The sequence below is a fragment of the Drosophila navojoa genome, chromosome 5, assembly GCF_054131105.1.
Source record: "Drosophila navojoa isolate 15081-1374.11 chromosome 5, UAZ_NAV_1.0, whole genome shotgun sequence".
Lineage (NCBI taxonomy): Eukaryota > Metazoa > Arthropoda > Insecta > Diptera > Drosophilidae > Drosophila > Drosophila navojoa.
The window spans coordinates 12,828,676-12,855,714 of record NC_142893.1 but is presented as its reverse complement, the minus strand read 5'-3'; the positions used below and the strand labels follow the sequence as shown (position 1 = coordinate 12,855,714).

General features: G+C 38.7%; 3 protein-coding genes across 14 annotated transcripts in view; 2 read left to right on the top strand and 1 right to left on the bottom strand.

Annotated features, from left to right (window-relative positions):
• Positions 1–2,600: 2,600 nt before the first annotated feature.
• Positions 2,601–22,129, bottom strand: Atg16 (Autophagy-related 16). Of its 4 annotated transcripts, none has more exons than XM_089262701.1 (11): positions 21,943–22,129; positions 17,914–18,267; positions 17,513–17,774; positions 17,267–17,429; positions 16,822–16,910; positions 15,604–16,079; positions 15,386–15,528; positions 3,740–4,040; positions 3,586–3,670; positions 3,371–3,514; positions 2,601–3,251 (listed from the first exon to the last, which is right to left on the bottom strand). In XM_089262701.1, the coding sequence occupies exons 2-11, from the start codon at positions 18,011–18,013 to the stop codon at positions 3,131–3,133; spliced, it is 1,884 nt and encodes a 627-aa protein (XP_089118827.1). In that variant the 5' UTR covers positions 18,014–18,267; positions 21,943–22,129; the 3' UTR covers positions 2,601–3,130. The 4 variants fall into 4 exon arrangements, with proteins under 4 accessions (XP_089118827.1, XP_089118828.1, XP_017961862.1 ...); XM_089262702.1 differs by having other exon boundaries at positions 15,604–16,055; positions 21,943–22,127; XM_018106373.3 differs by having other exon boundaries at positions 2,601–3,224; positions 21,943–22,124.
• Positions 5,664–14,972, top strand: LOC108654816 (uncharacterized). Of its 4 annotated transcripts, none has more exons than XM_018106367.3 (9): positions 5,664–5,900; positions 10,491–10,959; positions 11,056–11,248; positions 11,708–11,868; positions 11,980–12,181; positions 12,662–12,913; positions 12,980–13,914; positions 13,980–14,204; positions 14,309–14,972. In XM_018106367.3, the coding sequence occupies exons 1-9, from the start codon at positions 5,862–5,864 to the stop codon at positions 14,476–14,478; spliced, it is 2,646 nt and encodes an 881-aa protein (XP_017961856.3). In that variant the 5' UTR covers positions 5,664–5,861; the 3' UTR covers positions 14,479–14,972. The 4 variants fall into 4 exon arrangements, with proteins under 4 accessions (XP_017961856.3, XP_017961855.3, XP_089118826.1 ...); XM_018106366.3 differs by having other exon boundaries at positions 13,977–14,204; XM_089262700.1 differs by lacking the exon at positions 5,664–5,900 and adding an exon at positions 6,168–6,186 and having other exon boundaries at positions 13,977–14,204.
• The window catches only part of Liprin-gamma (liprin protein kazrin), a 55,797-nt gene continuing 48,476 nt past the window's right edge, over positions 19,719–27,039 (top strand). For 2 of the 6 annotated variants that reach the window (XM_089262696.1, XM_089262698.1), the window contains exon 1: positions 19,719–20,486. The gene's annotated coding sequence lies outside the window, so the exon portion shown is untranslated. The remainder of the gene's footprint in view (positions 20,487–27,039) is intronic. The other 4 variants (XM_089262693.1, XM_089262691.1, XM_089262697.1 and 1 more) reach the window with 3 other exon arrangements.

Sequence of the window (27,039 nt, the reverse complement as noted above, 5' to 3'; positions counted from 1 at the left end):
TGCTGCTGCGGCTGCTGCTGCTGCTGCGTGCTTCGTTATTTTAGAAAAGTAAATAGTTCTTAATTGCGCATGCGCTACGTACCTAGCAGGGATGCCTATATAAGAATCACATTCAGAACTTTCTATAGCTTTGCCTGGTGGCAGCTCAAGGAACTGAGCAGTGGAAAAGGCCCTGGAAGCTGCGCTCTCCTGCATTTCTATGGGACGTTTTAATTACATATTCTAAACTAATTTTAAATTGTAGAAAGACTTTATATACAAAATAATTAAAATTAAAATAATAATAATAATAACAATAAAATATATATAATTAAAAAATAATAATTAAAAATAAAAATAATAATAATAATAATAATAACAAATAAATATATAAAATTTAAAAATAAAAAAATAATTTTAAAAAATTTTTATATATAAAATTTAGTAATTTTAATCTATTAAATTCATTTAATATATATGTATATTAATTTATTTTTATTCAGGAAATTTAATTTATTAAATCAATTAACATTAATTAAATTGAAAATTATGTAAAAAAACAGTAAAATTTGTATTAATAATAAAATAATAAAAAATAAAATATTCAGTATTTTTGAATTTTTATAAAAATAATAAATAAATATATAGAATAAATTTCAAAAAATTATTGATATAAAAAAAAAAAAATGATATTGATAATAATATAAATCAGGATATAGGATACCTAACTTTTTTAATAATAAAATAATATTTACATTAATAATTAAATCAAATTTATATCTTACGGCCTGATAACACAGCCAAATTCTAGGGTATGTCACAGTGTATGCTTATTGTGCGCAAAAATTTCTCCGTGTGTAATGATTTCTTGGTTTTATTGTAGCAAACAATTAAAATAGTTTTAACAGGGAGCTGTTTGCTCTTTTAGATGGCATTTAAATCTTTTACTACAGCCCCAAGAGAGACATCATTACACTGAGCGAAACTGACAGCATTTAGCGTATGCAAGAGCATGCCCTGGTTAGCATGTGCCCAGTGCCAGACGAGGCAGCAGGCATTGATGGACGAGTGTCTGATATAGTCCATGGTGGGCTGCTCGCAATGATCTCATGAGATTGGAGCGCAATGTGGCCACAACTGTCGTGCCAAGTTGAATACATTTTTCAATAAAAGGGCTGCACGAATGTGTCCCTCCCGTCTACCGAGTGTGGACTCTCGACTCTCGACTCTCGGCTCGCGTCTGCTCTCGTCTCTTGACTGTTCTTGGCTGTACCAACAAAGCAATTAGATTTCTGCACCTCATTATCCACACGAAAAGCATTCGTGCCATTAAAAAATTACTTTTCCAAGTGTACCAGGGTAAACGATCTTGGGCAACTAGTTGCATACGATACTGAGCTGAGCTGAGCTGAGCTGCTGCTGCCCATAAACTGACTCAGTGGCTGCTTCCATTTAATGCCTAATGTTTGCACTATAAACTGCTTAAAACATGTTCGCCTCTCGTAGTTAATCTCAGCATAGTTACTTGGCCCTTCAATGTCACCAGCGACAGAGATAGAGACAGAGACTGAGGCGGCGAGAGCATTGACTCTGCATTTCCATCCACTCAACAGTTGAATGACATCGCAAAACACAAGTAGTTCAATTACTTACACCTCATCTGAATAATCCTCAAATATAAATTCTCAATAATTAACTGGCTTTGTAGTAAATGTGACAAAGCCATTAAATGAAGTGACATGCATAATAAATTATGAACTCCTTATAGGCAAAGTGTGCGAGTGTGGAAGTGGGAATACCCTTGCGAATATACATGCATATATGATAGAAGTCAGATAGATTTATAGATGATTCTTGCATACTTAAAAGTATATTTAAGAAGTTATTCAAGAACTGGATTTAGTTAAGATTAAAGACAGTGAAATGGAGACTTTGGGATCGTAACTATCATATATCATTTATTAGATTGACTATGGATATGATATTGCAAATATATTGCTCTAGCAAGTAAACTTTGCCTAAGTTAAGATCTTTAACTTGATCTCTCTGTGGATAAGATCTTTGTCTTTGCCTTCACATAAATACTTTAATAACTGCTCATTTGATTGAACATTCTTCTATGATTTGTCTTCGCCACAACTTCTTCATACACTTTTCTTGCTTTTCAGAAATCATCAGCTTATTAAATCCCGCAAATATATAAATTGACGAAAGCAAAACTATGTGAAAAATGCTTTAATGACTCGGCATTCTTACATCAGTTTAAGTGCTATTGCATGCCAATGGCAGATGATCGAAATTGGTTTTTATTACACTTTCAAAGTCAAGGCAGAACGAAAGAGGAAGAGGCCTAAATGGAGAAGGCACAGCCGAAGTGCTAAACTTTCATCTTCATTTAAACAAACATATATCTATGAATATATATATAGATGTTGTATAAATATATACATACATATAATTATTTATGTGGTATTTTATATAAATATCTTCTGATAGCATTTCAGATCTCACCAACGAATTTCTGTTTATTTATATAAAAAGATGTAATTTTCAGCTTGAATAGAATTATAGACTAACTGCAAGTGACTTTAATTATATATATCTTTTAATTGCTTCACATCTAAATAAAATCGTATGCACAATTTAGATTTTCATATTTACATATTACAAAAAACTTGATTTCTTTACATTAGTTATTTTGGTAAAAAAAAAATAAATGTTAATAAATATTTTTTTGCTTTGAAATATATTAGTAAATAGCTAAATTCGTTCAAACCTAAATATGCGAAAAGAGTCCAAATTAAATATTTAATTGATAGATTTACGTACACATAATACACATAACAGTAATGATAATAATATTAATATTAGGTAACCAGCTAGAGTTAACTTTAAAGAATTGCATACAAAATATGTCGTAAAAAAGTTGGTTACACTGAAATGTGAATCGGTTTACATATATATTGTATATACTATATTATATATAACATCCAAGTACATATTATAAGGAGGACACACGGCTGACTTGCTGACTGGATGATTCGATAAGAGACATCCGAAACTGTGCGCCTGTTCCACGTAGCTGCGATCGCTGGGTCAAGCATATATACTTATGTATATGATATAATTATTACGTCAGCCCGACTTTGGGCTACGAGTCCGAATAGATGATGCACCTCTTGCTCTTCCCCACGGATGCCAGCGAATTGCTGTTGGGACTCCAGCTCACTGCATTGACGGCCGTGCTGCGAAAGAACGGAACGGAACCAGAACTTTACGTTTTAGGATTGCCAACAAACAAACGAGGAAAAAGAAAGAGGAGAACAGTGCAAATAGGTGTGTGCCAGTGTGTGTGTAGGTGTAGTTTAAGGAACTCGATAACCACGCCTACCTGTGCCCTTTCAGCGTCGTCTCGAGAAATCCATTCACATTCCATATATATATTGCACCATCTGCCGATCCACAGGCGATCTTCGAAGCGTCCGAGTTGAACGAGGCACGAGCAAAATCACAGCTGATCTTGAAGTGCTCAGTCCTGTGCATATGCGAAAGGTTATTTATTATGAAATGCGTATATCTATTTAGTTTCGTTTAGCTCGAACTTACGAAAACGTGGATATAACTTGATTCTTGCGTAAGTCTAACAGTTTTATTGTATCATCCCTCACCGAGCATATCAGGTAATTGCAATCTGTGGATCATGAAATTCAATATTTAATACGATATTGATATTTCCTTTCGATTTTCGTTACACACTCACCCTTCGACAGATCCAGCGAGGTAATTTTGGCAGGCATTAGCACATCGTCCGCTTGCTTCTCCGTTCGTATGTCCCAGAAGCGTATCTTCTTATCATAATGGCCACTGATGATCGTCGAGCCGAGGCTGTCCGTGGTGCACAGATCGTTGCAACTGGAGCCGGCAAACTTCGTCTCGATGCACGCGATGCTGCGTAGGTCCCAGATCTTCAGAGTGCGGTCGTGGCTTCCGGTCACCACTTTAATTGGCTCTTGCACATATTTGGCGGCCATCACCTTGCCACTGTGACCCGTTAGTGTGTGCTAAAAGACAAAGAAGAGGCCAGGTGTAAAGCCGTTAAACACCAACAACAACAACAAATTTTGGGCGCCATAAAAAATGTCGCACTGGGCACAGTTGACAAAATATATATACATTTATTTTATACAAGTGTGTTTTATATGAATCTAGACTTCGCGACGTCGCGTCGTATATTAAGAACAATTACGCATCTCGAACAACAGTCACTTGGCCAGGTTTTCCCGGGAATAGAGTGTCATTAAGGTTGTCGTAAACCCAAACCGAACAACAACAGCTTCAACTGCTCTTGAAACAAATTATTGAATAATATGCTGTGCGCTTCGTTCAGTTAGACAACGAGCTGGGGCTGGTCCAGCCCAGAGGGTTAGCTGTAGTTTTAGAGGTTACAGTTGTACTCACAGAGAATTACGGTTAGGCTCATGACTCATTGCCAATCAGTCATTTACCTGTGAGAGCAGCAGAGGAATCTGTGACTGGGTTTAATGCATGCTTAAAGTTATAGATCGTAATGGACTCTATATGGAGTTTACTATAATATGTAAAGCTGGCATAGAGAATAGTCAATGCTGATGGAATTTGTCGTTGTTTAATGATTATATATTATAGTTAATAATATAATTTATGATCTGCAATAGCATCCTTGAGTTTATTTCCCTTAACTGACTGTTATTGATTAATTTTCTGTATCATTATTTAACATTATTTAACTATTGTGTTTCCTATACCAATTGCGGATCATATTTGATCTATATTCTAATAGATTTTATTAAATGATCTAAGTAAAGGTAAGTTCCCTTTTTCATTTATTATATATTTTAATTCATAATTCTAAAGTATTTAATATTTATCTTAAATTTGTTCTATCAATTGAGCATCACATTTGATCTCAATACTTCAAATTTTCATATCTAGCAACATTTCCTTGTATTTAGATCTGAGTTCCTTGAGCTGACTCCCTTTGATTTATAATTACATTTATATACATATTTTTATTCATTTATCGCAGATCAGCTAGAAATGAAATAATAATGAATTATTATTTTTCTATAAATTCCCAATTTCCAACTCTCTTCTCTTCCCAATTCTCATTCACTTCAGTTTTAGTTTCGATTTCTGTCAACTAATACTAAAATATATACGGCTTACTCTCTAAAACTAAGGCCCAACTCTTCTCATAGCACACTATAATTTATAATCAAATATTTTGATTTGCATACTTCAGCTTGCAGCCATGAATACAATAGGAATATCAGGAGTTTCTTTTTGCATCATGTGTGTGTGTGTGTGTGCGTGTGTTTGTGTTTGTGTGCGTGTATTGGCAACCAGAATAGCCTGTTCATGTCCCTGACCAAGTTTTTCTAAGCCATAGCAAGTGAAGCGCAGCTCCTGCTCTTAGCCAAGTTCCGAAAGAGCACAGGGGAATGTTATCAGCCCGGCAACTGAAGCTGAACGGTCAATGCACGTTCTGGAGAGTTGGAGCACGGCCAGCACACTAAGCAACAGGTTTCTCCACTCACTCACTCGCTCACTCTCTCCGTCGCTGCTCTCTCTCTCTCTCTATCTCTCTTTAGAGTGAGGGTTTTCGCTGCTTAGAATAATAGCACTTTCGACAGTGCCACCGGTTGACGTATTGTCAGAATTTGAGCTAGACTCTCTTAAAGTTTCTCGCATTCAAAGTAAGGTTAATGCGTATGCTGCAGAGCTTCGGTGGCTCAATCTTGAATGGAATGCTGAATAGAGCATGGAACGGCAGCAGTTGCTCCTCTAAGTGCAGTCGGAAGAGGCATCCTAACTTATAAATATAAGAACATAACTTTGGCCAAATGACTTCAGTTCTGCGGCAACCTTACTCAAGTAATCAAGTACGTCTCATACTCAAGGTGGGATACTAAGCCCCATGCTAAAACTAATATGTTCTGAAGTGTGCAAATGTGTTCAAGTGTTCGTTCATTCGTTCGTTCGTTCGTTCGTTTTGCGGCATTAAATTTGAAAATTAAATTAGTTTTTATTTAGAATAATACAACTACAATTATAGTATAGAGAGTCGAGGCAGCCATAAACTATTTTGGGCCTCAGAAGTGTTCTAAAACTTTGTTAGATTGAATCAATTCTGTGTTAATGAGTTTATTATTTGGAAATAATAATTAGGTATAGTTGCCTAAAATGATATTTTAATTAATTAATGGAGCTAGTGATCAGCTGCAATTCAATACATAATATTGCTGAATAATAATAAATTTGTGGAACTTGGATAATTTTGCTGGATAGCTTTATAAATCTTTGTTCATTAAAACTGAAAATTTGATTTTTTTAAAATTGATTTAAATATATAAATTAAACAGCATGATTTAATTTGATTTAATTTTATATAAATATATATTTTATATAAATATATATTTTATATAAATATATAATTTATATAAATAAATAAATATAAATATATATATATATTTTTTTTATATAAATATATAATTTATATAAATAAATAAATATAAATATATTTATATAAATTATATATTTAATATATATATTTAAATCAATTTAAACAAAAAATCTAATTTTCAGTTTTAATGAACAAAGATTTATAATTTATATATATTTATATTTATTTTTATATATTTTATTTAATCCAACTGAAAATAGTATTGAGAATTGACACTTTCATCGCATTGTGATAAAGCAAATATGTTAAAAATAATTTAAATATGGTTTTTTATCCATAAGTTTTAAAAATCAATTTGGCAAAAAAGGAACAGAGAAACGAATTTAAATGACAATATGATATATTTAATATATTATATCTAATATTTAAATAAATGTTGTAGAAAAGATCAAGTCTACATTAATTAATAAACTGCAATCATATAATAATACAAATAAAAATTATAATATATATTAATAATTACAATAAAATTACAAATAATAAAAATAAATTTTAAATTAATAACAATAATCATAATAATGCAATATAATCATATTATGATATACATATTGTATAATATATACTCTATATAAATTTATCCGCCAAAAAAAAAAAAAAAAAAAAACAGTTTTTCATATAAACAATGTAAAATATAGAAATACTTTATCTTTGGCAGAATATTCCTTATTTGCATAATTAAAATAATCGAGTATCATTTATCCATTATCCATATTAATACTTTCTTGCAAAGAGCTCACAGTGGCCAGAAGCAAAATTAAATGCCGAATTGTATTTCTTTTAGTGCATTACTCCTATTTGCCTAGCTTGAACTTTGTATTTCAATATTCCCATTAAAATCTGTTCGAGCAGCCATTCAATTTAAATAATTAGTTTAAAGTCTAACTATGACTCTATTTTCCCAATATTTTAAGTAATTAAAAAAATAAATATTTAATTTAAATACTTAGACTAGGAGCAAATCCACACTTGACTTAATTTTCCAAATATTTCAAGTAAAAACAAATATTTACTTGGGCCCCTTGCACAATCTTCATGCATTACGTTTAAGCAGCTCCCCACTTGACGATATGTGAACAAGGTCGTTCCGAAAATTGGCCCACTTTGGAGGCCAGCTGAGAATTAGGAGACGGCAGAGTCATACTCTCGAAATGGGGTCGAAACGCAATCGAGCATATTTTTGGGCAATTAGATAGGCAGCTGCAAGAATTGTGCATGTGTGTGTGTGTGTATTGGAAACCGTTTCGTGTTTCGAGTTTCGAGTGATCGCCGCCGTGGCTGTCATTAATTCAATGGCAAATAATTCAGGTAAGAAGTGCAGGCGCAAAGCTGGCGCGGCGTGATAAGGAGGCAGCTTAAGTCAATGTGCTCATTTCAATGGCCGCGGACAGCGGGACTCTATATCTCGAGATGTGCGCAAAAAGAACCGTTTAAATGTCAATCCAGAAATACCAGTTAGAAAAGGTGGTGCAACAGCAGCAGCAGCAACAACAGCAGCAGCAGCAGCAGCGGCGGCTGCAACTGCAACTGCATAAGTGCATAGAAAGACGAGGAAGAAATCGCACTTATATGTTTAGTCACATGCCGCAATGTGTAGCACCAAATGCTGCCACAGCCTCTACCACTGCCGCTGCCACTGCCACTGCCACTGCTGCTGCTGCTGCTGCTGCCTTCCTGCTATTTAGGCCAAGTCAATGCGGGTTCTCAGCCTGTTGTCATATTTAACAATTTATTTGATTTCTCGCAATGCGCACATGCAACGCAATAGAAGGACGTCGGCATTCGTTGAGCTATGCAGCAGCTGCATTCGTTTTCTGGCCAATTGCAATTAGCAAAGCCATGGCCAAGACAGCCCAAAGGCAGTGGCCAGAGTCCAGTTGAACTAACTTGAAGTTGGGCTAGTCAAAATGTAGCCCCATTTCACTTTCACTCTACAGACTTTGCTTCTCTCTGATAAAAATAGTTAACCAGGCCTACCTCTGTAAACTTCTCAATCTCAAGTCTAGCACGCATATTTAGCTCTGTTAAATTCCTAAACGGTTTCCACACTCTGGCTTCTGGCTTCTGCATATTCACAGCGTCAGATATCAGCAGAGCCGATGAATACTTAGGCATCGAAGCATGCTTTGTGGTTTCTCTGGTTAAAGCAAGCGCCTGAAAATGGGTTATAATGCAAAATATCTGTCTGCTGCCTTTGTTTACAATCTGTTACTCATTTACATAGGGTCATGTGTAGGAGCGAGCAAATGAATTAAAATGCTAATATCTTCCATGAGAAGAAGTACATTCAAAGCAGGCGCAACAACAACAACAACAACAAAAGCCCACTAACATATTAAGTTAGTCTGCTTTCATCTCATGTTTTTATAATTTTTAAAGTCAACTAAACAGGCTCAGAGTGTGATTAGTGCCGTTGCTTATAAAAATGTATCTAGTTAATTGCACTAAATAGATAAAGTCAGATGATGATGAGGTGAGAAAAGAGAGCTACAATGTGATTTAGAACTGCTTAACTCAAGTAGCTCTAGAGATTAAAGCGAGCAAATCAAGAGCTGCTGCGGCCATATTTTCTATAAGACAAACGATATTTATTGATATTATAGAAAATAAACAATGTAAACTAGTTATAGGAAGTAGAGACTGGCATATATTTTACTAAATCTGCTTGAAATATTAAGCTGATCGAAAGCTGCTTATAAGTGCACCGATATTTATCGATATTTTTATGTGTATTTCCATTTAAGGTTAAGTGCACCGATATAAATCGATATCTTGTGTAGATTTCCATTTAAGGTTAAGTACACCGATATATATCGATATTTTTATGTAGATTTCCATTTAAGGTTAAGTGCGCCGATATTTATCGATATTTTATATAGATTTCCATTTAAGGCAAGCATTTAGCGGCACTTTAATGAAATTCAATCGCACAGATTAAAGAACTTCCCAAAGCCATCCACGATCATTTCTAAATATAAACATGTGTATTTATATACATATATCGATTTTTTTCTTCTTCCCTTTTCTTCGGCCCATTAAAAAGTTCGACTGCACGTTGCCCCGTCAGTTATTTTAGTCGCACATATTAAAAACTTATCCCATATAACCCTCAACAACCTGGTCTACGTCGATAACTGTCAATCAGCAGATGTCACTCGTCAATGTTGCATTCGAGACTCGAGTTGCTCGTGTCATTCCATAGATGTCAGCGAGAGAGTACGTTCAGTTGACTCGTTAGTTGATTTCGTATTTTGAACTGTAGTCAGGCAAACAATGGACACAACTTGAAGTTATATTAAAGGACTTAGGAATTAAGAATGCTAGCAAAAGATTAGACAAGAACTGATTGAAGCAAAGACTGTTTGATTCTTGATCAGAATACTATAAGAATTCTTTCTATATATAAGTTGAAAGCACACATATATGATTTATAAATATCTCTAAGAAATTTAACTTTTCACTTAGTTTTTCATATAAATAGGCTCGAAATTCCACTTATGAATTCAACTTTTTAACCAAATAGATAACCAAATATAGATGATATTTCCCCCTACCCAGCTAACTACAGGCATTCAAAGACTTCATCTTAATCACTTTCTATAGACCCAAGCAAGTGTGAAGTGTGCATAGTAGCGCAATATTCTACTCTACTTCAATTTCCATGTAATCCCATATCAAGAAACACCTGTTTAGAGAATTATGGAGTGAAGCTCACACAGCAAAGCTCTGAGAACTCTAATTGAAAACAAATAAAAATAGTTGGTTCTATAGATCTAAGAGCTGTGCAGGGAACAAGAACAAATGTCGATAGATGCGGAAAGGTCATTATACTATAATAAGCCTATTAAGGCTTATTAACAACAACAATAACAACAACTAACATACAATTATGGGTAATGGTAGTCCCCTGGTTGGGCGCCAGAGCAATTGAACGGACTAAACGACACCTCAGACACCAGAGCTGGCATGAAAAGATAATTAAATTAATACCTCTGCTATTGTTTTTCTTTAGCCAGTCGAGTGGAGTGCGAGAGGAGCACACAAATCGTACAAATCGAGAGAACGTGCGCTGCCGCAGTCCGCTGTCCGCTGTCCGCTGTCCGAGGTCCGCACTCTACGCATATTGAGGAAAATATTTCCAATGAAAAACAGCATAAGGCCATTACGCAGCATGAGGCCAACGCACTTGCAGCTACTGCTCATGCTGCTGATGCTGTGCGCTTCGGGAGATGCACGTAGGTCGCGCATTGGTCTGGAGGCAGCTGCAAGGGACAATTTGGCGGAGCCAGAGATGGTGCCCGTCGCCATTCAGCTGGCACCAGCATCAGTGCCTGAAAGTGACAAAACAAAGAGCACCGACAGCAGCCCAGCCGATCCCAGCCAGAAGAATGATCAATCATTGTACGTGGCCAATGCCAATGCCAATGCCAATGCCGATGCCGATGCCAATGCAGCAACAACAAACACCAAATTGGCTGCCGGTAAATACCTCAACAAACAGTAGCCGGCGACGTGAACCCGCTACCTGTTAATGCGACGATTAACCATGAATGCCATCATTTTCATTTCACTTATAGATGCCAGCCACGCAGACCCCGATGCTCACACTGGCATTGACGCTGACGCACCGCAGCCCTTTTTCAGAGAGGAGCAGTGGCCTGAGGATGAGCAGGGGGAGAACAGCTCCCTGGCTGGCCAGCCAGATTATCATAATTACACTTGGACCGAGGAATGTGACCCAGATTTGTTGGGCTTCGAAATTATTACAGGGTAAGATATGGAAGAGGGAAATGAAACCAGAGAGGGTGGGAGGGAGAGTGAGAGAAAGAGAGAGAGAGAGAGAGAGTGAAAAACAGAGAGCGAGCGAGATAGAGTGTAAGTGAAAAACAGAAAGAGAGAGGAAGAGAGCGAGAACAGGAGAGATATATGTGTATAAGAATATAAACAAAGTGAACTTAATTAAACAAGGAATTCGATCATCTAAGATCAGTATATATATATTGTATAATATATCAATATATATATTACATGATATACTATATATATAATCTGAGATCTGATCTATACATTGCATACATCCAATATTAGATTATGTATATATAATATACTTCAATGAACTTGAATCATTAGGAATATTTTATTGCCACCTACAAACCTATTTCATAAATAATTAATATTTATATTCTTCACGATCACTCGAATTCTAATTTCTGTTCATCTCGTTTACAGCTATGTTTTCTCCGCACCTGGCCGACTGCTGGACTCGCTGCCGGGCACACTGATGCTCACCGACTGCCTGGAATCGTGTCAGACCAACGAAACTTGTCAATCCGTTAACTACGAAACTGGATTATGCGTTCTATTTTCATCGAATGCTGATATTCTGCCCGGTAAGTGGAACGAGCAAACGCTAGAGTTAATATTGAATAAAGGAATTTAGTTTTGAGCTACGTTTCTAATGAATTGATTTCTTCAATATTTTCTTTAATTTAATTGACCAGGTTCCCTCACTAAATCACAGTTTCCTGTTTTCACAATTTACGCGCAAAAAACCTGCTTGGGCGTGCGTCCATGCTCCAGAGCCTGGTGCATCGATCGAGTACAAAACTACAGACTGGATGGACATGCAAAACGAGTCGTATCAGTGACATCGCGTCGTGATTGCCTCGAGTTGTGTCTTGGCGAAACGGAATTCATATGCAGGTGATTGAATCAAATATTGAGTGCGACTAGAATTGAAGTGATTCGTGCTACTGGATGGAACTGAAATGGTTCTATAGATAGAGCCGACCAACTAAATAAATAATGAGTGCAACTAGAATTGAAGTGATTCGTGCTACTGGATGGAATTGAAATGGTTCTATAGATAGAGCCGACCAACTAAATAAATAATGATTACCTTGATGATCAAGTCTATAGTGATAATATTGATGATGTTCCCTATCAAAATAACAAATTATCGATATATAGTATAGATATATATCAAGCGTATATTCTAACTGACTAATGATAATAATAATGATATTTACTAATAACGATAGTCAAATAGTCAAATGATAATCATGAAGTTCACTAATGACTATAGTTTTTATCTATTATAGAGTAAGAACAACTAATATGGGATAATCAATACAACAATACAATATATTATTAAATCATATTTCGATTGTGCATCTCTTGCAGATCTGCGAATTACCATCGTGATTCGAATAGCTGTACGCTGTCCGAAATGGATCGTTTTACTCTGGCCGGCTCGAACGCCTTCCAGGCACACCCGGGCACAGATTACCTGGAAAATAATTGTGCCGAGGAGCCGAACAAGTTGTGCGAGTTCAAGCGTTTGCCAGGTCGCATACTGAAAACTGTGGACTCGGTCTATCAGGATATTGGCAGCGTGGACGAGTGCCGCGAGCTGTGTCTCAATTCGCCATACAGGTGAGGAATATACAAGACTCAGCTCACTCTAAGACTCAACTCTCTCTCTTTCTCTTTCTCTCGCAGATGCCACTCCTACGACTATGGAGACACCGGCGACATGGTTTGCCGCCTCTCGCATCACAGCCGCGCCACGCTCTCCGACGTGCAGGACCCCTATTTGGAGGTGCCAGAGGCGGCCACCTACGAGCTGTCCTCCTGCTACAACGTGACCATCGAGTGCGGAGCCGGCGACATGGTCGCTCGCATACGCACCTCGAAGCTCTTCGATGGCAAGGTCTATGCCAAGGGCGCGCCCAAGTCGTGCGCTGTGGACGTGACCAGTGCGCTGGACTTTGAGATCCGCATGGGCTACCAGAATCTGGAGTGCAATGTGCGCCAAAGCGGCGCGGGTCGCTACATGAATGACGTGGTGATACAGCACCACGACACGATAGTCACCTCGTCCGACCTGGGTCTGGCCGTCACCTGCCAGTACGATCTGACCAACAAGTCGGTGACCAACGATTTGGATCTGGGCGTCAAGGGCGAAGTGGAGACAGCGCTCTCTGAGGAGGTCATTGTGGACTCGCCCAATGTGCTGATGCGTATCTCAGCCAGGAATGGCTCCGATATGATGCGCTCTGCCGAGGTGGGCGATCCCCTGGCCCTGCACTTCGAAATAGCCGATCAGCAGAGTCCATACGAAATATTCGTGCGCGAACTGGTTGCCATGGACGGCGCTGATAATGCGGAGATAACGCTGATCGACGCACACGGCTGTCCCACAGATCACCTGATTATGGGGCCCATTCTCAAGAGCGAACAGTCTGGCAAAACTCTATTTACCAATTTCGATGCCTTCAAATTCCCCTCAAGCGATGTGGTGCAGTTTCGCGCCCTCGTCACGCCCTGCATGCCCAGCTGCGAGCCCGTCAACTGCGAACAGGATGACATTACGGCGGAGTTCAGGACACAAACCTCCTATGGACGCCGACGTAGGCGTGACACATATGATCAGGGTAAGTTTTAGTTGACCCATTTCTATTCAGATTAATTTCAATCTCTCTCCATTCTCTTCCAGCAGATCATCAGCGCAACAGCCGTGAGGTCAGACAGGTGCTAAACAAAACAAATCAAGAGGATTTGCTGCTCGTGCAATCGATACAGATAACCGATAAATTTGGCTTCGCCAAGAAGCAGCAGGAGCAACAGCAGCAAAGGCAGACAAATAAGCTGAAGGACTACGATTCGTATGACAATGTGTTATTTGTGAACGAGGGCGTGTCCGGCCTCTGTTTCGATGGCATCGGTGAGTACCACATATCAGATATCTCGCTAATCAACTTCTGATAAGCCACATGGGAAAGCCCTCCTCCACATTGAGCAGTCTAAAGCAAGCTTCTGTTGTTTCAGGTTTCATTGTGGCTGTGACTGTGTTTTTTGTGGCGCAATTCATTGTTATCGCCCTTTGGTCGTATTTGTATAGGCGACGACAGGTCCATCAGCCATATGTTAATCAATTTCTGAATGGCGCCACGGACTACAGAGCCAACGGCAGCAACAATATCGCGTTCGGCAAATAATCTGATAAGCAGGGCCCGAGATCGAGCCCGAGCCCGAGCCAAGCAAGCTGTGCAAGGTGTGAGCGAAAATGATGTTATAATTCATTATATACTGGGGTTTTTTCTTTTTGCTTCGATTGCGGTAAACGATGGTGGAATCGGTGCAAAATCATGCAATATTCTAGATATACACATTAATCATTTAAGAGACATCATATTCGTAAAATATTTTATACATAGAAGTGATATTTCGAAATTCTTTAGTATAAATTTTTGCATTAGATAAATTTATAGTAGTTGTAACAATGATAATAATATAATAATAATTATAATAATTTTTAATTTGGAAGAAAAGATGACTGAATACACTTGTCTTTTTTTCCAATATTTTTAATGAATCAAAAAAAAAAACAAAGCAAGAAAAAATAAATAATTTTTAAATACTCGTTTAGACAAATAAATATGTTTTAAACATAAAGAAATTTGAGTAAATTATTATTCATAAGCATATTAAAATTAAGAAATAAAAGTTGTCATAAAGCAGATGAATTTAGAGTTAATAACAATATATTTTATCTACATTTTTTGCTGCTGTGTATTCAATCTTTGGGCAGGGTATACGTTAGTCGAGCAGACTGGGACATTCCCTATCATTTGATTTCGATTATGGAATTATTTTACAGCGTACATGTCTAGCATTTTGTTTTGACATGATTTAATAAATATATATGCATATATTATAGTCTTTGTTTAGCAAGATATAATATATGTATATATATTTAAATAGAATGATATCTACATAGGTAAACGTTCTTAATTTCATATCTCTGCCTGCCTCTGCTTTGCTACTTACAAAGATAACAAATAGAACTATCTAAATGCTCTATTTTGAATGGCTCTCAGAGCCTTAACTCTCCGTTCAACTCACCCGCAGTCGATTATCCATTACTGTCCACACTCGGGCGCCATAGTCATTAGATGTGCCCAGTATGTAGGCTCCAGTGGAGTCAAAGTCCACAGAGTTGATGCCAGCGCTGCTTCCGCTCAGCACAGCGCGCGGCTCCGTCGAACCTAACGAGCATTGATTGCAGTTAATAAACATCAAATCTCTTTCGGCTGCCGTGCAATTAATCTACGGGGAATTACCTTTGCCAACGTCCCAGAGTTTGACTTTCCTATCGGCACCGCCCGTGGCTACCATGCGCTCCACCGGACTCCAGCGTACTGCATGCGATTCGTTCTCATGCGCCTCGAATTTCATGAAGATCTTCGTCGGATTCGGCTGGCCCAGGTAGCCAGCCGCCTTGAGAGTGTCGATGGAGGTATTTATGTTGGGACGCACACCGTCATGGACAGCTTCGCCGCCCATAAATCTGGCACTGATATATTCGTCGTCGTTCATAGCCAAGGCTTCCATGGCGCCGTTGATTGAGGCTTCATCAATTTCGTCGTCGCTCCCAGCGGGGCCACCAAACTGGGCTGGACTCGAATTGCGATGCAGTGGCGTGCCGCTCGGTGCAGGAACAATCGGATTTACCGCCGAATTCGATTCGCGTACGGCGTCCTCCAAATCACGTTTCAGTTTAGCCGAACGTTTTCTGAAAAGTGACGGCAGTCTTTTTCTAGATATTTTCGAAATCGGTTACATACATATGTTTATGTTGAACCATATAAAAGCAAAACAAGAAAACAAAAAATATTAAATTCGAAAAAGCCCGTCTAGATAGATAGATACGAATCGGGATTATTTACCTTTAACAAAAGCAATTTAGTTGCATAACAATGTGATTTATTAATTTTTTAATGGCCCAATGAACAAGCTTGCGAGTTATGTAAGTAGCGAGCGTAGTTAAAGAATTCAAAATTTTGTGATAAAATTTAATCAAAACTCTATGAATAAAAGTGTTCAAAAATAATTTGCTGAAAATCTAGAATTTGTTGTCATACTTAGAAGAGATCTCTTGTTAACGTGTTTTATAATACTTAGAATTGATATCACAAACTGAGTTTCACTTTCAGTTCAAATTATTAATATTTTACACACAACTTTTGTAAATTAGATGATATCTGTTTCATGCAATTTCTTCAAATCTACTGTGAAAACGATTTTGTTTTTTATTTGTTTAAAAATATATATTTTTAGCATACCCAAGAGATTTGCAAGTTTTAGCCAATACTTATCAACATTTCTATAAATATTATATGTATATATAGATATATATACAATATCATAATATGAACCGATAACATAAATGAATGCAGTGCACGTTTAACAAAAAACGAAAAACAAAATTATCAAAATAAAAGCATTCTTCTTTTTTCTTTTCACTTCTTTTTTTGTTTTGTTGCCTTTGCGTTTGTTACCTTATTAAACTTTCGTTTTCTTCATTCAGTTTATCGGCGTCTTTTGCCCGATAGCGCATCAAACGTTCCAGCAAGTAGCGATTCTCATCCTGTAAGTCGAAAGAAAGTAACAAAATTTCAAATTAAGGCAATTTTTATAATTAATAATGTATGAGAGATACATTCATTAATATGCAGATTCATTTGATTTGACCCATAAAAACTTTTACGCCACAGCAAAGAAACAAGTTTGGCAGTAGAAAGATAAAACAAGACAAATTTACGTCTGCTCGTTTCGTAGCTGATTATATATTCAGTTCCGAGAAGAGTCTGGCTGAGACGAAACAACAATTTCATAAACTAACAAACGGCAAGCTGCATGGACTGTCATTTCACTCTTTTTGTTTAGAAATTGTAAAGCAATACTACAACAATTATGTTTAACTGAGGAATCAGCACAACTAACCTGCACCTTGCGCAGTTTCTCCTCCAGGGAACTGAAGGCCAACTGTAGTGCCGTGTGCTCGTCCAGCAAGGTTGTGTTCAGCTTCTTGAGCTCCTCCAGGCTGGAATGTAGCAGCTGCACCTCAGCCCTTAAGCGATTGTTGGCAGTTTGTTGGTCGTACAGACTGAAACGAGCGAGCGAGCGAGAGGGAGGGAGAGAGCAGCATCAATTGAATCGGAATTGGCAAGAGTTCTCTTTAGTACATACCTGTGTTCCTTTTCGGAAAGTAGCTCCTTTTGCTGCTCCACTTTGAGATTTAGATCGACAATCATTTGGGAGTGCTCGCCCTTTCTTTTGTGCAGGTCCGTTAGCTCCTCCTGTTGCGCCAGCAGCTTTTTTTCCAGCGTGGCAATGGCCACATTGGGACCGGTGCCACCTGTTGACACGGCATTGCGCAGTTGTTCGTTCTCCACGGACAATTTGAGATTGTCTGACTTTAATTGCGCAACATGATCTATGAGGCGGTTGTCTATGATGGTGTTCATTGGAATAGAACAAGCTTTTAGTTAGTACGCACTCAATCGAAATGACTCGCCCTCAGGCTTTGTCTGCAGTCTATATATAAATATATGTGTATGTATGCGCTTGCGTGTGCACATGTTACTCACTTTGCACAATAATCTCCTTGAAGTTCTCGCACTCCTTGCGGTCACGTTCGCGCAATCTTTGGACAACGTGCTCACGCCACAGGCACTCCTCAGCGGACATCGTGGGATCCGAATGGCCTCTGGCTTGCTCTAAATGAATTTATTGCGCCTCGCTGCTCTTGCTGTCGTCACAATACGTACACAAACACATTCATAATGGCAAGGCTATTTTAATTAATTTCCAAAATCGATGCGTTACGATGCTCGAGCGTAATTGCTTTTCGTTTAAGCTAATGTTTTCTTTCTTGTTAAAATGAATTTGTTGTGACCGGACGATTATTGTTTTACGCTATCTAGCAGAACAGCTGTTTATCGCTGTGGCGGCCAGACGATAAGTGGCCAATCGAGAAACGGCGTGTTAAATGAAAAATACCAAGAATGACGTAAGCCATAATACATTACGTAGTGTTCGTTAGTGGATTAACGATGCAATATGCGTTCAATATGAATTACTGTTTAATAATTTCTTTAATCTGAAATAATTATGTTTTGAAGATTATCTTAATTGATATCTATATACAATAAAAGTTGTATTTTTTTGCAGCTTTAATGTTTACTATATCACCCAAGTTCTATTTGAATTTGTTAAAAAGTATATTTTTGGTATTTTCTTTTGAGCCGTTAAAAGTATACTTGTTTGCTGATTAAAATGTTCAATACTATTATTAGCTGATATGAATATTTGACTATGAAGTATTGCCTGCTACATAATTTACAATTGATAATTGATTTTAAAATATTGACACAGCTACGAATGCATTAAATAAGTCCTGTTCCTTAAGCGTTTGTATATAAACACTATTAAATGGAAATTTCCATAAAATTTTACATACTTATACAAACAAGGTGTAAAAAAAACGTTCCTTATGCGCTTAAAATTTGATAAGCCATGAAAGTTTTTTGTTTGTTAACAAAATAAACACAATTAAATTAAGGCACACCTGCACGGCTCAATATGTTCAATCAATATTAATTAAAATACAGGTATTCTCCCTTAGGCGCATTCGCATTCCCATTCCTGGCGTTTTGCATGGGTGCTTCGCTTCTGTTGTCGGCGTGTGCGAAGGGCGGGAAGCGGTAGCAGCAGTAGCTGCCTGCACCGAGTTTCATAATTCGACTTAAATGCTACGAGGCAATTTGCAGTAGCAGCAAGCAACAACAACAGCAACAACGAGAGAAACAGCAACAGCAACAAAGCACAAACAACATGAACAAAGTGCACATTCCTGCCGCTAAAACGCCGCCTGCTGCTGCTGCTGGCGCTGCCACTGCCACTGCTGTTGCTGCATTATTACAACTACAACAACAATAATAGCAATAATAACGTGCGGTAGAGAAAAACCATCCACCCACACTTGGACACAACTCAAACAGACCGCAACCCCACGCTGGGCAACCACCACCCACACGTAACGCAACTAGAGCGAGCGAGATGGAGAGATTAAGAGAGAGTGCGCCAGAGCGTAAGCATTGAATGAGAGCTTTGAGCGCGACTTTTGAACTATGTCGACGCATGCGCTCAACTAACGGGGTGTTGAGAGCTTTTCAACGAGTCGCTGAATCGCCAAGTCGTTTGGCCATTTTCGGGTGGTTGTCGTTCAAAGCTCAACGCGCTGTTGCGTCGCATTTACTGTGCACAGCCACAGCCGCCTTCGACTGTCCAAGCGAAGCAAAGTGAATGTGTGTGCGAGAGAGAGGGAGAGTGAGAGAGTGGGAGAGCCAGTGACTGCAATTGAGCGTATGCTCTTTGCAAAGCTTTCAACTGCTATTCTACTTTCCAAAGTTCAATTGAGAAATTCTGCTCGATGAGTGTGTGCGACTTTTTTGGCCAGTTTGACGAAAGACGTTCGCGTGTGCGGTAACGGTAAATCCAATCCAGCAATTGGTAAACAAAAACAAATGTCGGTTGAGTGAAGTAAGACAGCGAGAGAGGCGCGGGGGTTGAAAGTTGAACATTGCAGCAGCAAAAGGCGCAATTAAAACGGTGCTAAAAGAATAATTTACAAAATATAAAAGTAAATAATAAAAAGTTAAAATACAAATGTATACAAATATAAGTATATTTAACTAACTGCCAACTTTGCGGACATAGCAACAACAAAATTAACGTGGGCTTTACTGTGTCGCGGCGGGCTAACTGTAAATTGTACACGCCGTGTTGCGCCTTCACCCAAGGGTGCACGGAACTGTGCCACCCTCCTTGAATAAACTTTCCATCCCAATCGTGCGCTGTGTGAAAATCACACAGAAAAACAAGCGCAGAGTTTTAGTTTTTATTCGCAACAGCCATTTGCTTAGTGCCACAGCAAAGCCGCGGGCGTGGCGTCCACGGACACGGACACGGCCAGGGACACAGAGACAGCCAGCAGCAATAGCAGCAGAAGCAGCCGTAGCAGCAGCTGCCGTTGCAACGGGACTATTTCACATTTTGCCAGCTCTGCCAGCTCTGTTAATTTGTCGTGCATTTGCAGCAACTGGGAAAAACAACTGCGAAAACTTCAGCTCGCAAAAAATAGAAAATATTTTTTGTTTAGGTGAGTGTGAATACAGTTAATGGCAGATCATATATTTCTCAATTTTTTGTGTTTTGCATGATAAATCGGATTTATTGTTGCGCCATAAACTATCTATTATTAGAGCAGCGCCAAAAAGCTACGAAATATTATTTATATGCCACTCTTTTTAAATGTAAAAAAATATATAACAATATGCTGTTTTTTAATGAAACTCCATTGTTATTTATTTTTACATTTTATTCTTTTTACACATATAACTCGGTTTTTTATACATTTTATAGACTAATCAGTTTGTAGTATATAAAAATATATAAAAATCGTGTTTAGATTAAGAAATTTATACATCACAGGGTGCCACATATATCATTTCATATACAGGGTGTCACGAAATCTTTAAAAATTATATATTACATGACTTTTAATGCTGGTTGTACTAGTATAATATTGTAAAATTGCTTAAATTATTCAACTTTAGCAAGTGCCAGCCACTTTCGCTCAGTGTATTCAGTTAAAAAATGCGCAACTGATGCACTGAAGTGATTTAGTCAACAGCCAATACAATAAGGTAGTTAAGGGCTTTCGCAAACAAAAGTGGCCAAAGTCAATTCATATTAAGGGTCAGGCAGCTGCTGGCCCATTGCTGCCCATGTTCGCCAAACCAAACCAAGCCAAACCAATCCAAATTCAAATCCAAAATCGAGAGCCCTGGCGCAGCCAGCCGAATCCACATATGTATGCACAGTGGGCAGTCAGCTAACTAAACAAAAGAATCAGGCAATTCTGAAGAGCTTAAAATGCGTTTTGTCAACATTAGACAAAAGGCCAGTTGACTCTTTCTCTCTCTCTCTCTCTCTCTCTATCTCTGTGAGGGGTGTGCGGGGGTGTTGTGTGTGTGTGTCATGTGTGGATAAGGGGAATGATTAATGCTGGTAAAATTGCTTTCGAATTGCCGCCAACAGCACAACAGCCAGCTATAGCTATAGCTCTAGCTGCCGTGTGGACTTTGTGGATGCGAATGCGAGCTGGAAACTGGAAAATGCACAAAGTGTTGCCGCATCACGCCGCCTGTTGCCGCCAACCCTCAACCCTCAAAGACGGCAAACAACCCTCGTCTTCGAGCAGCAGCTACAGCCACAGCCAGCGGCTGCAGCACGACTGCAACTGCAGCAATGATGAATAATTCAAATTCAGACGCATCTCGTATGCATGTGCATACAAAAGCAGTGAAGACCAGCCGAGTAACGGTAGCTTGCACAATCCGTAGCAGGTAGCCGTGGCTTAAGTGCATTATCCTTGAGCCCCTCTGCCGCTCAGTCCCCTCCGAAAATAATTGCTCAAATCTTGCACCCAAAGCCAAGTTCCCTCAACGCTTTTCGAGGCCTCGCCGGGTCCTTGACTCGCATGAATTTGTTTCTCCCCCAACCCCAGCCAGCAATTCACTTACTCTTGCTCTCTCTTTCTCGCTCTAACCCACTTCTCTCCTATACACCTGCTGTGATCAATCATCAAGGGATGCCCGCCGCCTGAGCTGTTTGTTTTGCTTCCTCATGCACTCGCGCGGCATTTCATATATTTCGCTTTTAATTTAAAGAAAACACAACAAAAGCAATTTACCTGAAATCATTGCGAAGTTTATTTACTCAAGCAACAATAACATAATTTTTACTTTTACTTTACTTTATTAAATTTTTTATTGATTTTTTTAAACTTTACTTTAGTTTGTTTAAATTGTATTAAGCTCGGTTTTTTAAGTTTCAGTGTTTAATAATAAATATAATAATTTGTGCACAATTTTTTTGTGTTGAACTTAATAGAGTAATAAATATCATTAGAATTAACACTGACAGTGACATCTATGAAATTTGTGGAAATATAGATCATATTTGCTCGCTAAATAGAAGGTATAGCCTTATGAATGGTTATGAAACTGTGCTCAACTCTTTCAGTGAAACGAGAAACTTGATTTAATGCAGCTGCCTGACAAAAGCTGAATGCTATGACACTTGATTAAGGTGCATCAATGCTAAGGACTGGTACTTTTGGAAATATCCATTATAATTGCTCGCCAAATAAATGCCGTAGAATGTCTCAGAATGTCTCTGAAACTGTGGGCAAACTATTCTAGTGAATGGGCAAAAACTGGAGTAAAAGCAGCTGCATCACAAAAGCTGAATGCTATAACACTCGGTGAATGGTGCATCTATGAATATAGATCATATTTGCTCGCTTATGATTGATTATGAAATATAGATCATATTTGCTCGCTAAATAAAGGCCAAAGCCTTATGAATGGTTATGAAACTGTGCTCAACTCTTTCAGTGAATGTACCAAAAACAAAACGAGAAACTTGATTTAAGGCAGCTGCCTGACAAAAGCTGAATGCTATGACACTTGATTAAGGTGCATCAATGCTAAAGATTAAATAATATGAAGCTTGTGTTAATATTAACCCTCATTGCTCACGATATAGAAAACGTAATCATAGGATTCACAGAAATATAAATGCTCTTTGTTTCGGTCTTCTAGTCAATGTATGGCAGAAGATATGTGCTCTGAGACTGCATGACAGAAGCTGAATGATATGACACTCGGTGAATGGTGCATCTATGAAACTTATGGGAATATAGATCATATTTATATTTATATATTTATATAGAAGGCAAATATAGATCATATCTGCTCGCTAAATAGCCTTATGATTGATTATGAAACGGTGCTCAGCTCTTCCAGTGAATGTGACAAAATTTAAACCTGAAACTTGAGTTAAGGTAGCTGCCTGACAAAAGCTGAATGCTATGACACTTGGTCAAGATGCATCAATGCTAAGGACTGGAACTTTTGGATATATCCATCATAATTGCACGCTAAATAAATGCCGTAGAATGTCTCAGAATGTCTCTGAAACTGTGGGCAAACTATTCTAGTGAATGGGCAAAAACTGGAGTAAAAGCAGCTGCATGACAAAAGCTGAATGCTATGACACTTCATAAAAGTACATAAATGCCAAAGATTGAATAAATGGAGCTTGTGGAACTATCAATCATTGCTCCCGAAATACACAGCATGATCATATGACTCGGATTCATAGCGAATGTATGGCAAAAGCCAAATACCAGACCCCAAAGAGACTAAGAGTCAACAAAGCAGTCCCTCACACATATTGGACCACATAAGCCTTGTCAATCTTTCTGGCTATATCAACCGATCAATATTTATAAATATTAACCCTCATTGCTCACGAAATAGAAAACATAATCATAGGATTCAGAAATATAAATCCTCTTTGTTTAGGTCTTCTAGCGAATATATGGCAGAAGATATATGCTCTGAGACTGCATGACAGAAGCTGAATGATATGACACTCGGTGAATGGTGCATCTATGAAACTTATGGGAATATAGATCATATTTGCTCCCTTATGATTGATTATGAAATATAGATCATATTTGCTCGCTAAATAGAAGGTATAGCCTTATGAATGGTTATGAAACTGTGCTCAACTCTTTCAATGAATGTAACAAACACAAAACATTAAACTTGATTTAAGGCAGCTACCTGACAAAAGCTGAATGCTATGACACTTAATTAAGCTAAGGACTGGAACTTTTGGAAATATCCATCATAATTGCTCGCTCAATAAATGCCGTAGAATGTCTCAGAATGTCTCTGAAACTGTGGCAAACTATTCTAGTGAATGGGCAAAAACTGGAGTAAAAGCAGCTGCCTGACAAAAGCTGACTGCTATAAGACTCTATGTAAGGTACATCAATGCCAAAGACTGAATACTGTGAGGCTTCTCGAAATATTGGTCCTTATTGCTCACGAAATATGTATATAACATAATCATACGATTCACATAAATATAAATTGTATTTGCATTGCACTTGGACCTTGATTTACAATTTAAGCTGCCAACAGAGTATGCATCGGCTGTGCATGCCCGTCTGCAGCTGTTGCTGACTTTTCTTAGGCAGGGAGTGCTGCACTTTTGGCGCTGACTTTGTGCTGTCTAATGAGAGGCATTGAGGCCGGAGCTCAATATAAAGATATCACACTCAGTTTGTGCGCCGCATCCTGGGCTCCTTAACGATGAGGTCCTGGCGCCGCTGGGCGGGCGTGGCGCGCTGGCTCGAGTCTGGCTTTGGCTATTTCCACGCCGGGCACGTTTCGCTTTTTCCAGCTAAATTAGATTGCGTGCAGAATGTGGGCGAAGTGCTCGACAGGTGCAAACGGCGCTCGGTGGCTCGGTGGCTCGGTGGCTGGCTGACTGACAGCGCGCCACACAGTGGGGCATTGCGTGTGCAACTATTGACGGGGCACAGTGGGCAGAGTGGGCAGTTATTGTTCGTACTATGCAGGGCAAACTAATCTCCTTAGTGCTATTAATTATGTGCCGACGCCATTTTGTTAACCACGGCAACCCGCAACCAAAGGCTGAATATGCGTTTCCAAAGCCACGCTCTCCCACTCTCTCTCTCTCTCTCTCTCTCTCTGTGTTCTGCCTTGGCCATTGTTTAGCTGTTCCGTTAAACTTTATCCTTCTAGCTGCCCTGATAAGCCAGCCAACGAGCCAGTCAGCCACAAAGGCGAACGCTTCACGCAACTTCAGCATGCTTGGCGATTATTCAACGCCTCTGCCATCCCAGTGGAGCGTTTCCAGGAAGAACTTTGTGCCCGGCTCAGCTGTTTGTATTAGCACTTTGATCCGTACAAAATAAAAAACACAACTATATACACAATATATATATATGTGTGTGTGTAATGCACTTGCATAAGGTTTAGCGTAGGCAGCGTACACTATAAGAAATAATTCTTAGCATGAATTTCCCTAAGTTTTGCCTAAATTGAGTGATAAGTGACTTTGATACTTGTCAACGAAATGACAGGGGGATATTCGGTTGCTGCAATGTTCGTCTTGCAATACAAGGGGAGGATCACAGCCTTGGCATTGGAGCTATAGTGGAAGAGACTCTGCTGTGTCTGTGTTGACTTCTGATATAAAAGTAAGATAAGAAACTCAGCTGAAACTAAAGGCTAAACTTAATATTGCACAAGTTGCAGCCAGCAACAAGATAAGCAGCAAGTTTGCGCTGATGAAAGAGCTTAAGGGGACTTATGCAGATGCCACAAACAAAAAGAAATACATAAATATATATATATGCTAGATATTCAAAGACATGGAAATACATCAACTTAAGTTCAATGTGAGCCACAATGCCGAATTGAGCAAACAAGCTTTAAGAATTATCATAATTACAGAGCGATTATTATACACACTATATACATATATAGAACTATGGCATGACATTATTATTTATTACGTATACGACACGAAATAGATGAGGCGCACGGCTGATGTGTGGGATGCGTAATTGCAAAGCTTGTTTCTGGCCAATTAAGTGCAAATTATATTATAGAAAAAAATGATCAAAATAATGACAGAGAAAGAAAAAAAATATATATGTATATACACTGCGTACGCCCACGAAGTTTTCACAATTCAATTTCAATGCCAGCTTCAGTCCATCTGTCTGTCCATCCGTCTGTCTGTCAGTCCGTCTGTCAGCTGCGCCGCTTGACAATTCCGACAAAACAAATCAGAGGCAGCAGCTGAAGCTGAAGCCGAAGCCGAAGCAGTCCAAGTCAAGCCACCCATTTGACTGTGGTCTGTAAGTGTAAGTGAGTGTCACGTGTGTGTGTGTGTGTCTGTGTGTGTGAGTGTGTTTCTTGTGGCCGCAGCCACAGCGCGTAAGTGAATGAATGGAAATGAAAAAGTGCTGGTGGCACAGAAACTACGTGATCCGCATGCCAACACAGCCAACTGACATTAAATGACTCGGACGACGGGCGAGAGACTGACAAGTGCCGACTGGGCGGTGGGCGGGTGTGTGGGCGGTGGGTGGGTGGTGAATGGTCGCTGGCTGCCCAAGCGTAACAGCAACTGGTCAATGCCTCAGCCTCAATACAATACCACGCTGAGCACACACAAAAACACACACACACACACAAGCACACTCAAGCACACACACACACTCAAACACACAGCGCAAATTAAATAATTTGTATTTCTGCAATTGTTCGCATTTTGAGCTGGAATTCTCGGCCATGCTCTCATGTTGTCTTCAAATTAATTAAATTGTCTCCAAAATGCCATTTAGACAAATAACAGAACCAAAAATAGCAGCAAATTAAATTTCAAAACAATTCGTAAATATTAAATCAGATTTGATTGCTCCGATTCGCTGAGCACTGTGAGATTTTTTTATTATTTTCTATTTTCCTTTTGCTTTCTCTCTCATTCTCTCTCTCTCTCTCTCTCTCTCTCGAGTGGCTGTAATAGGCTCGCCAGCTGACTTTTCCCTGTTTGCGCTCTGCCTGGTGGAAAAGGTCACGGCCGCTGACCGGAAAAATGTGTAATTCAACTTTTAATTAAAATCATAACAGCCCTTGCCGGGGTACAGAGCATTAGCCAAACTCTTGGCCAAATGAATTTGGCTATTTCATATAATTTACGTAGCGCTTCTGCAATTCATTTTCTGCAAATTATAATTACAAAGCCAGCTAATAAAT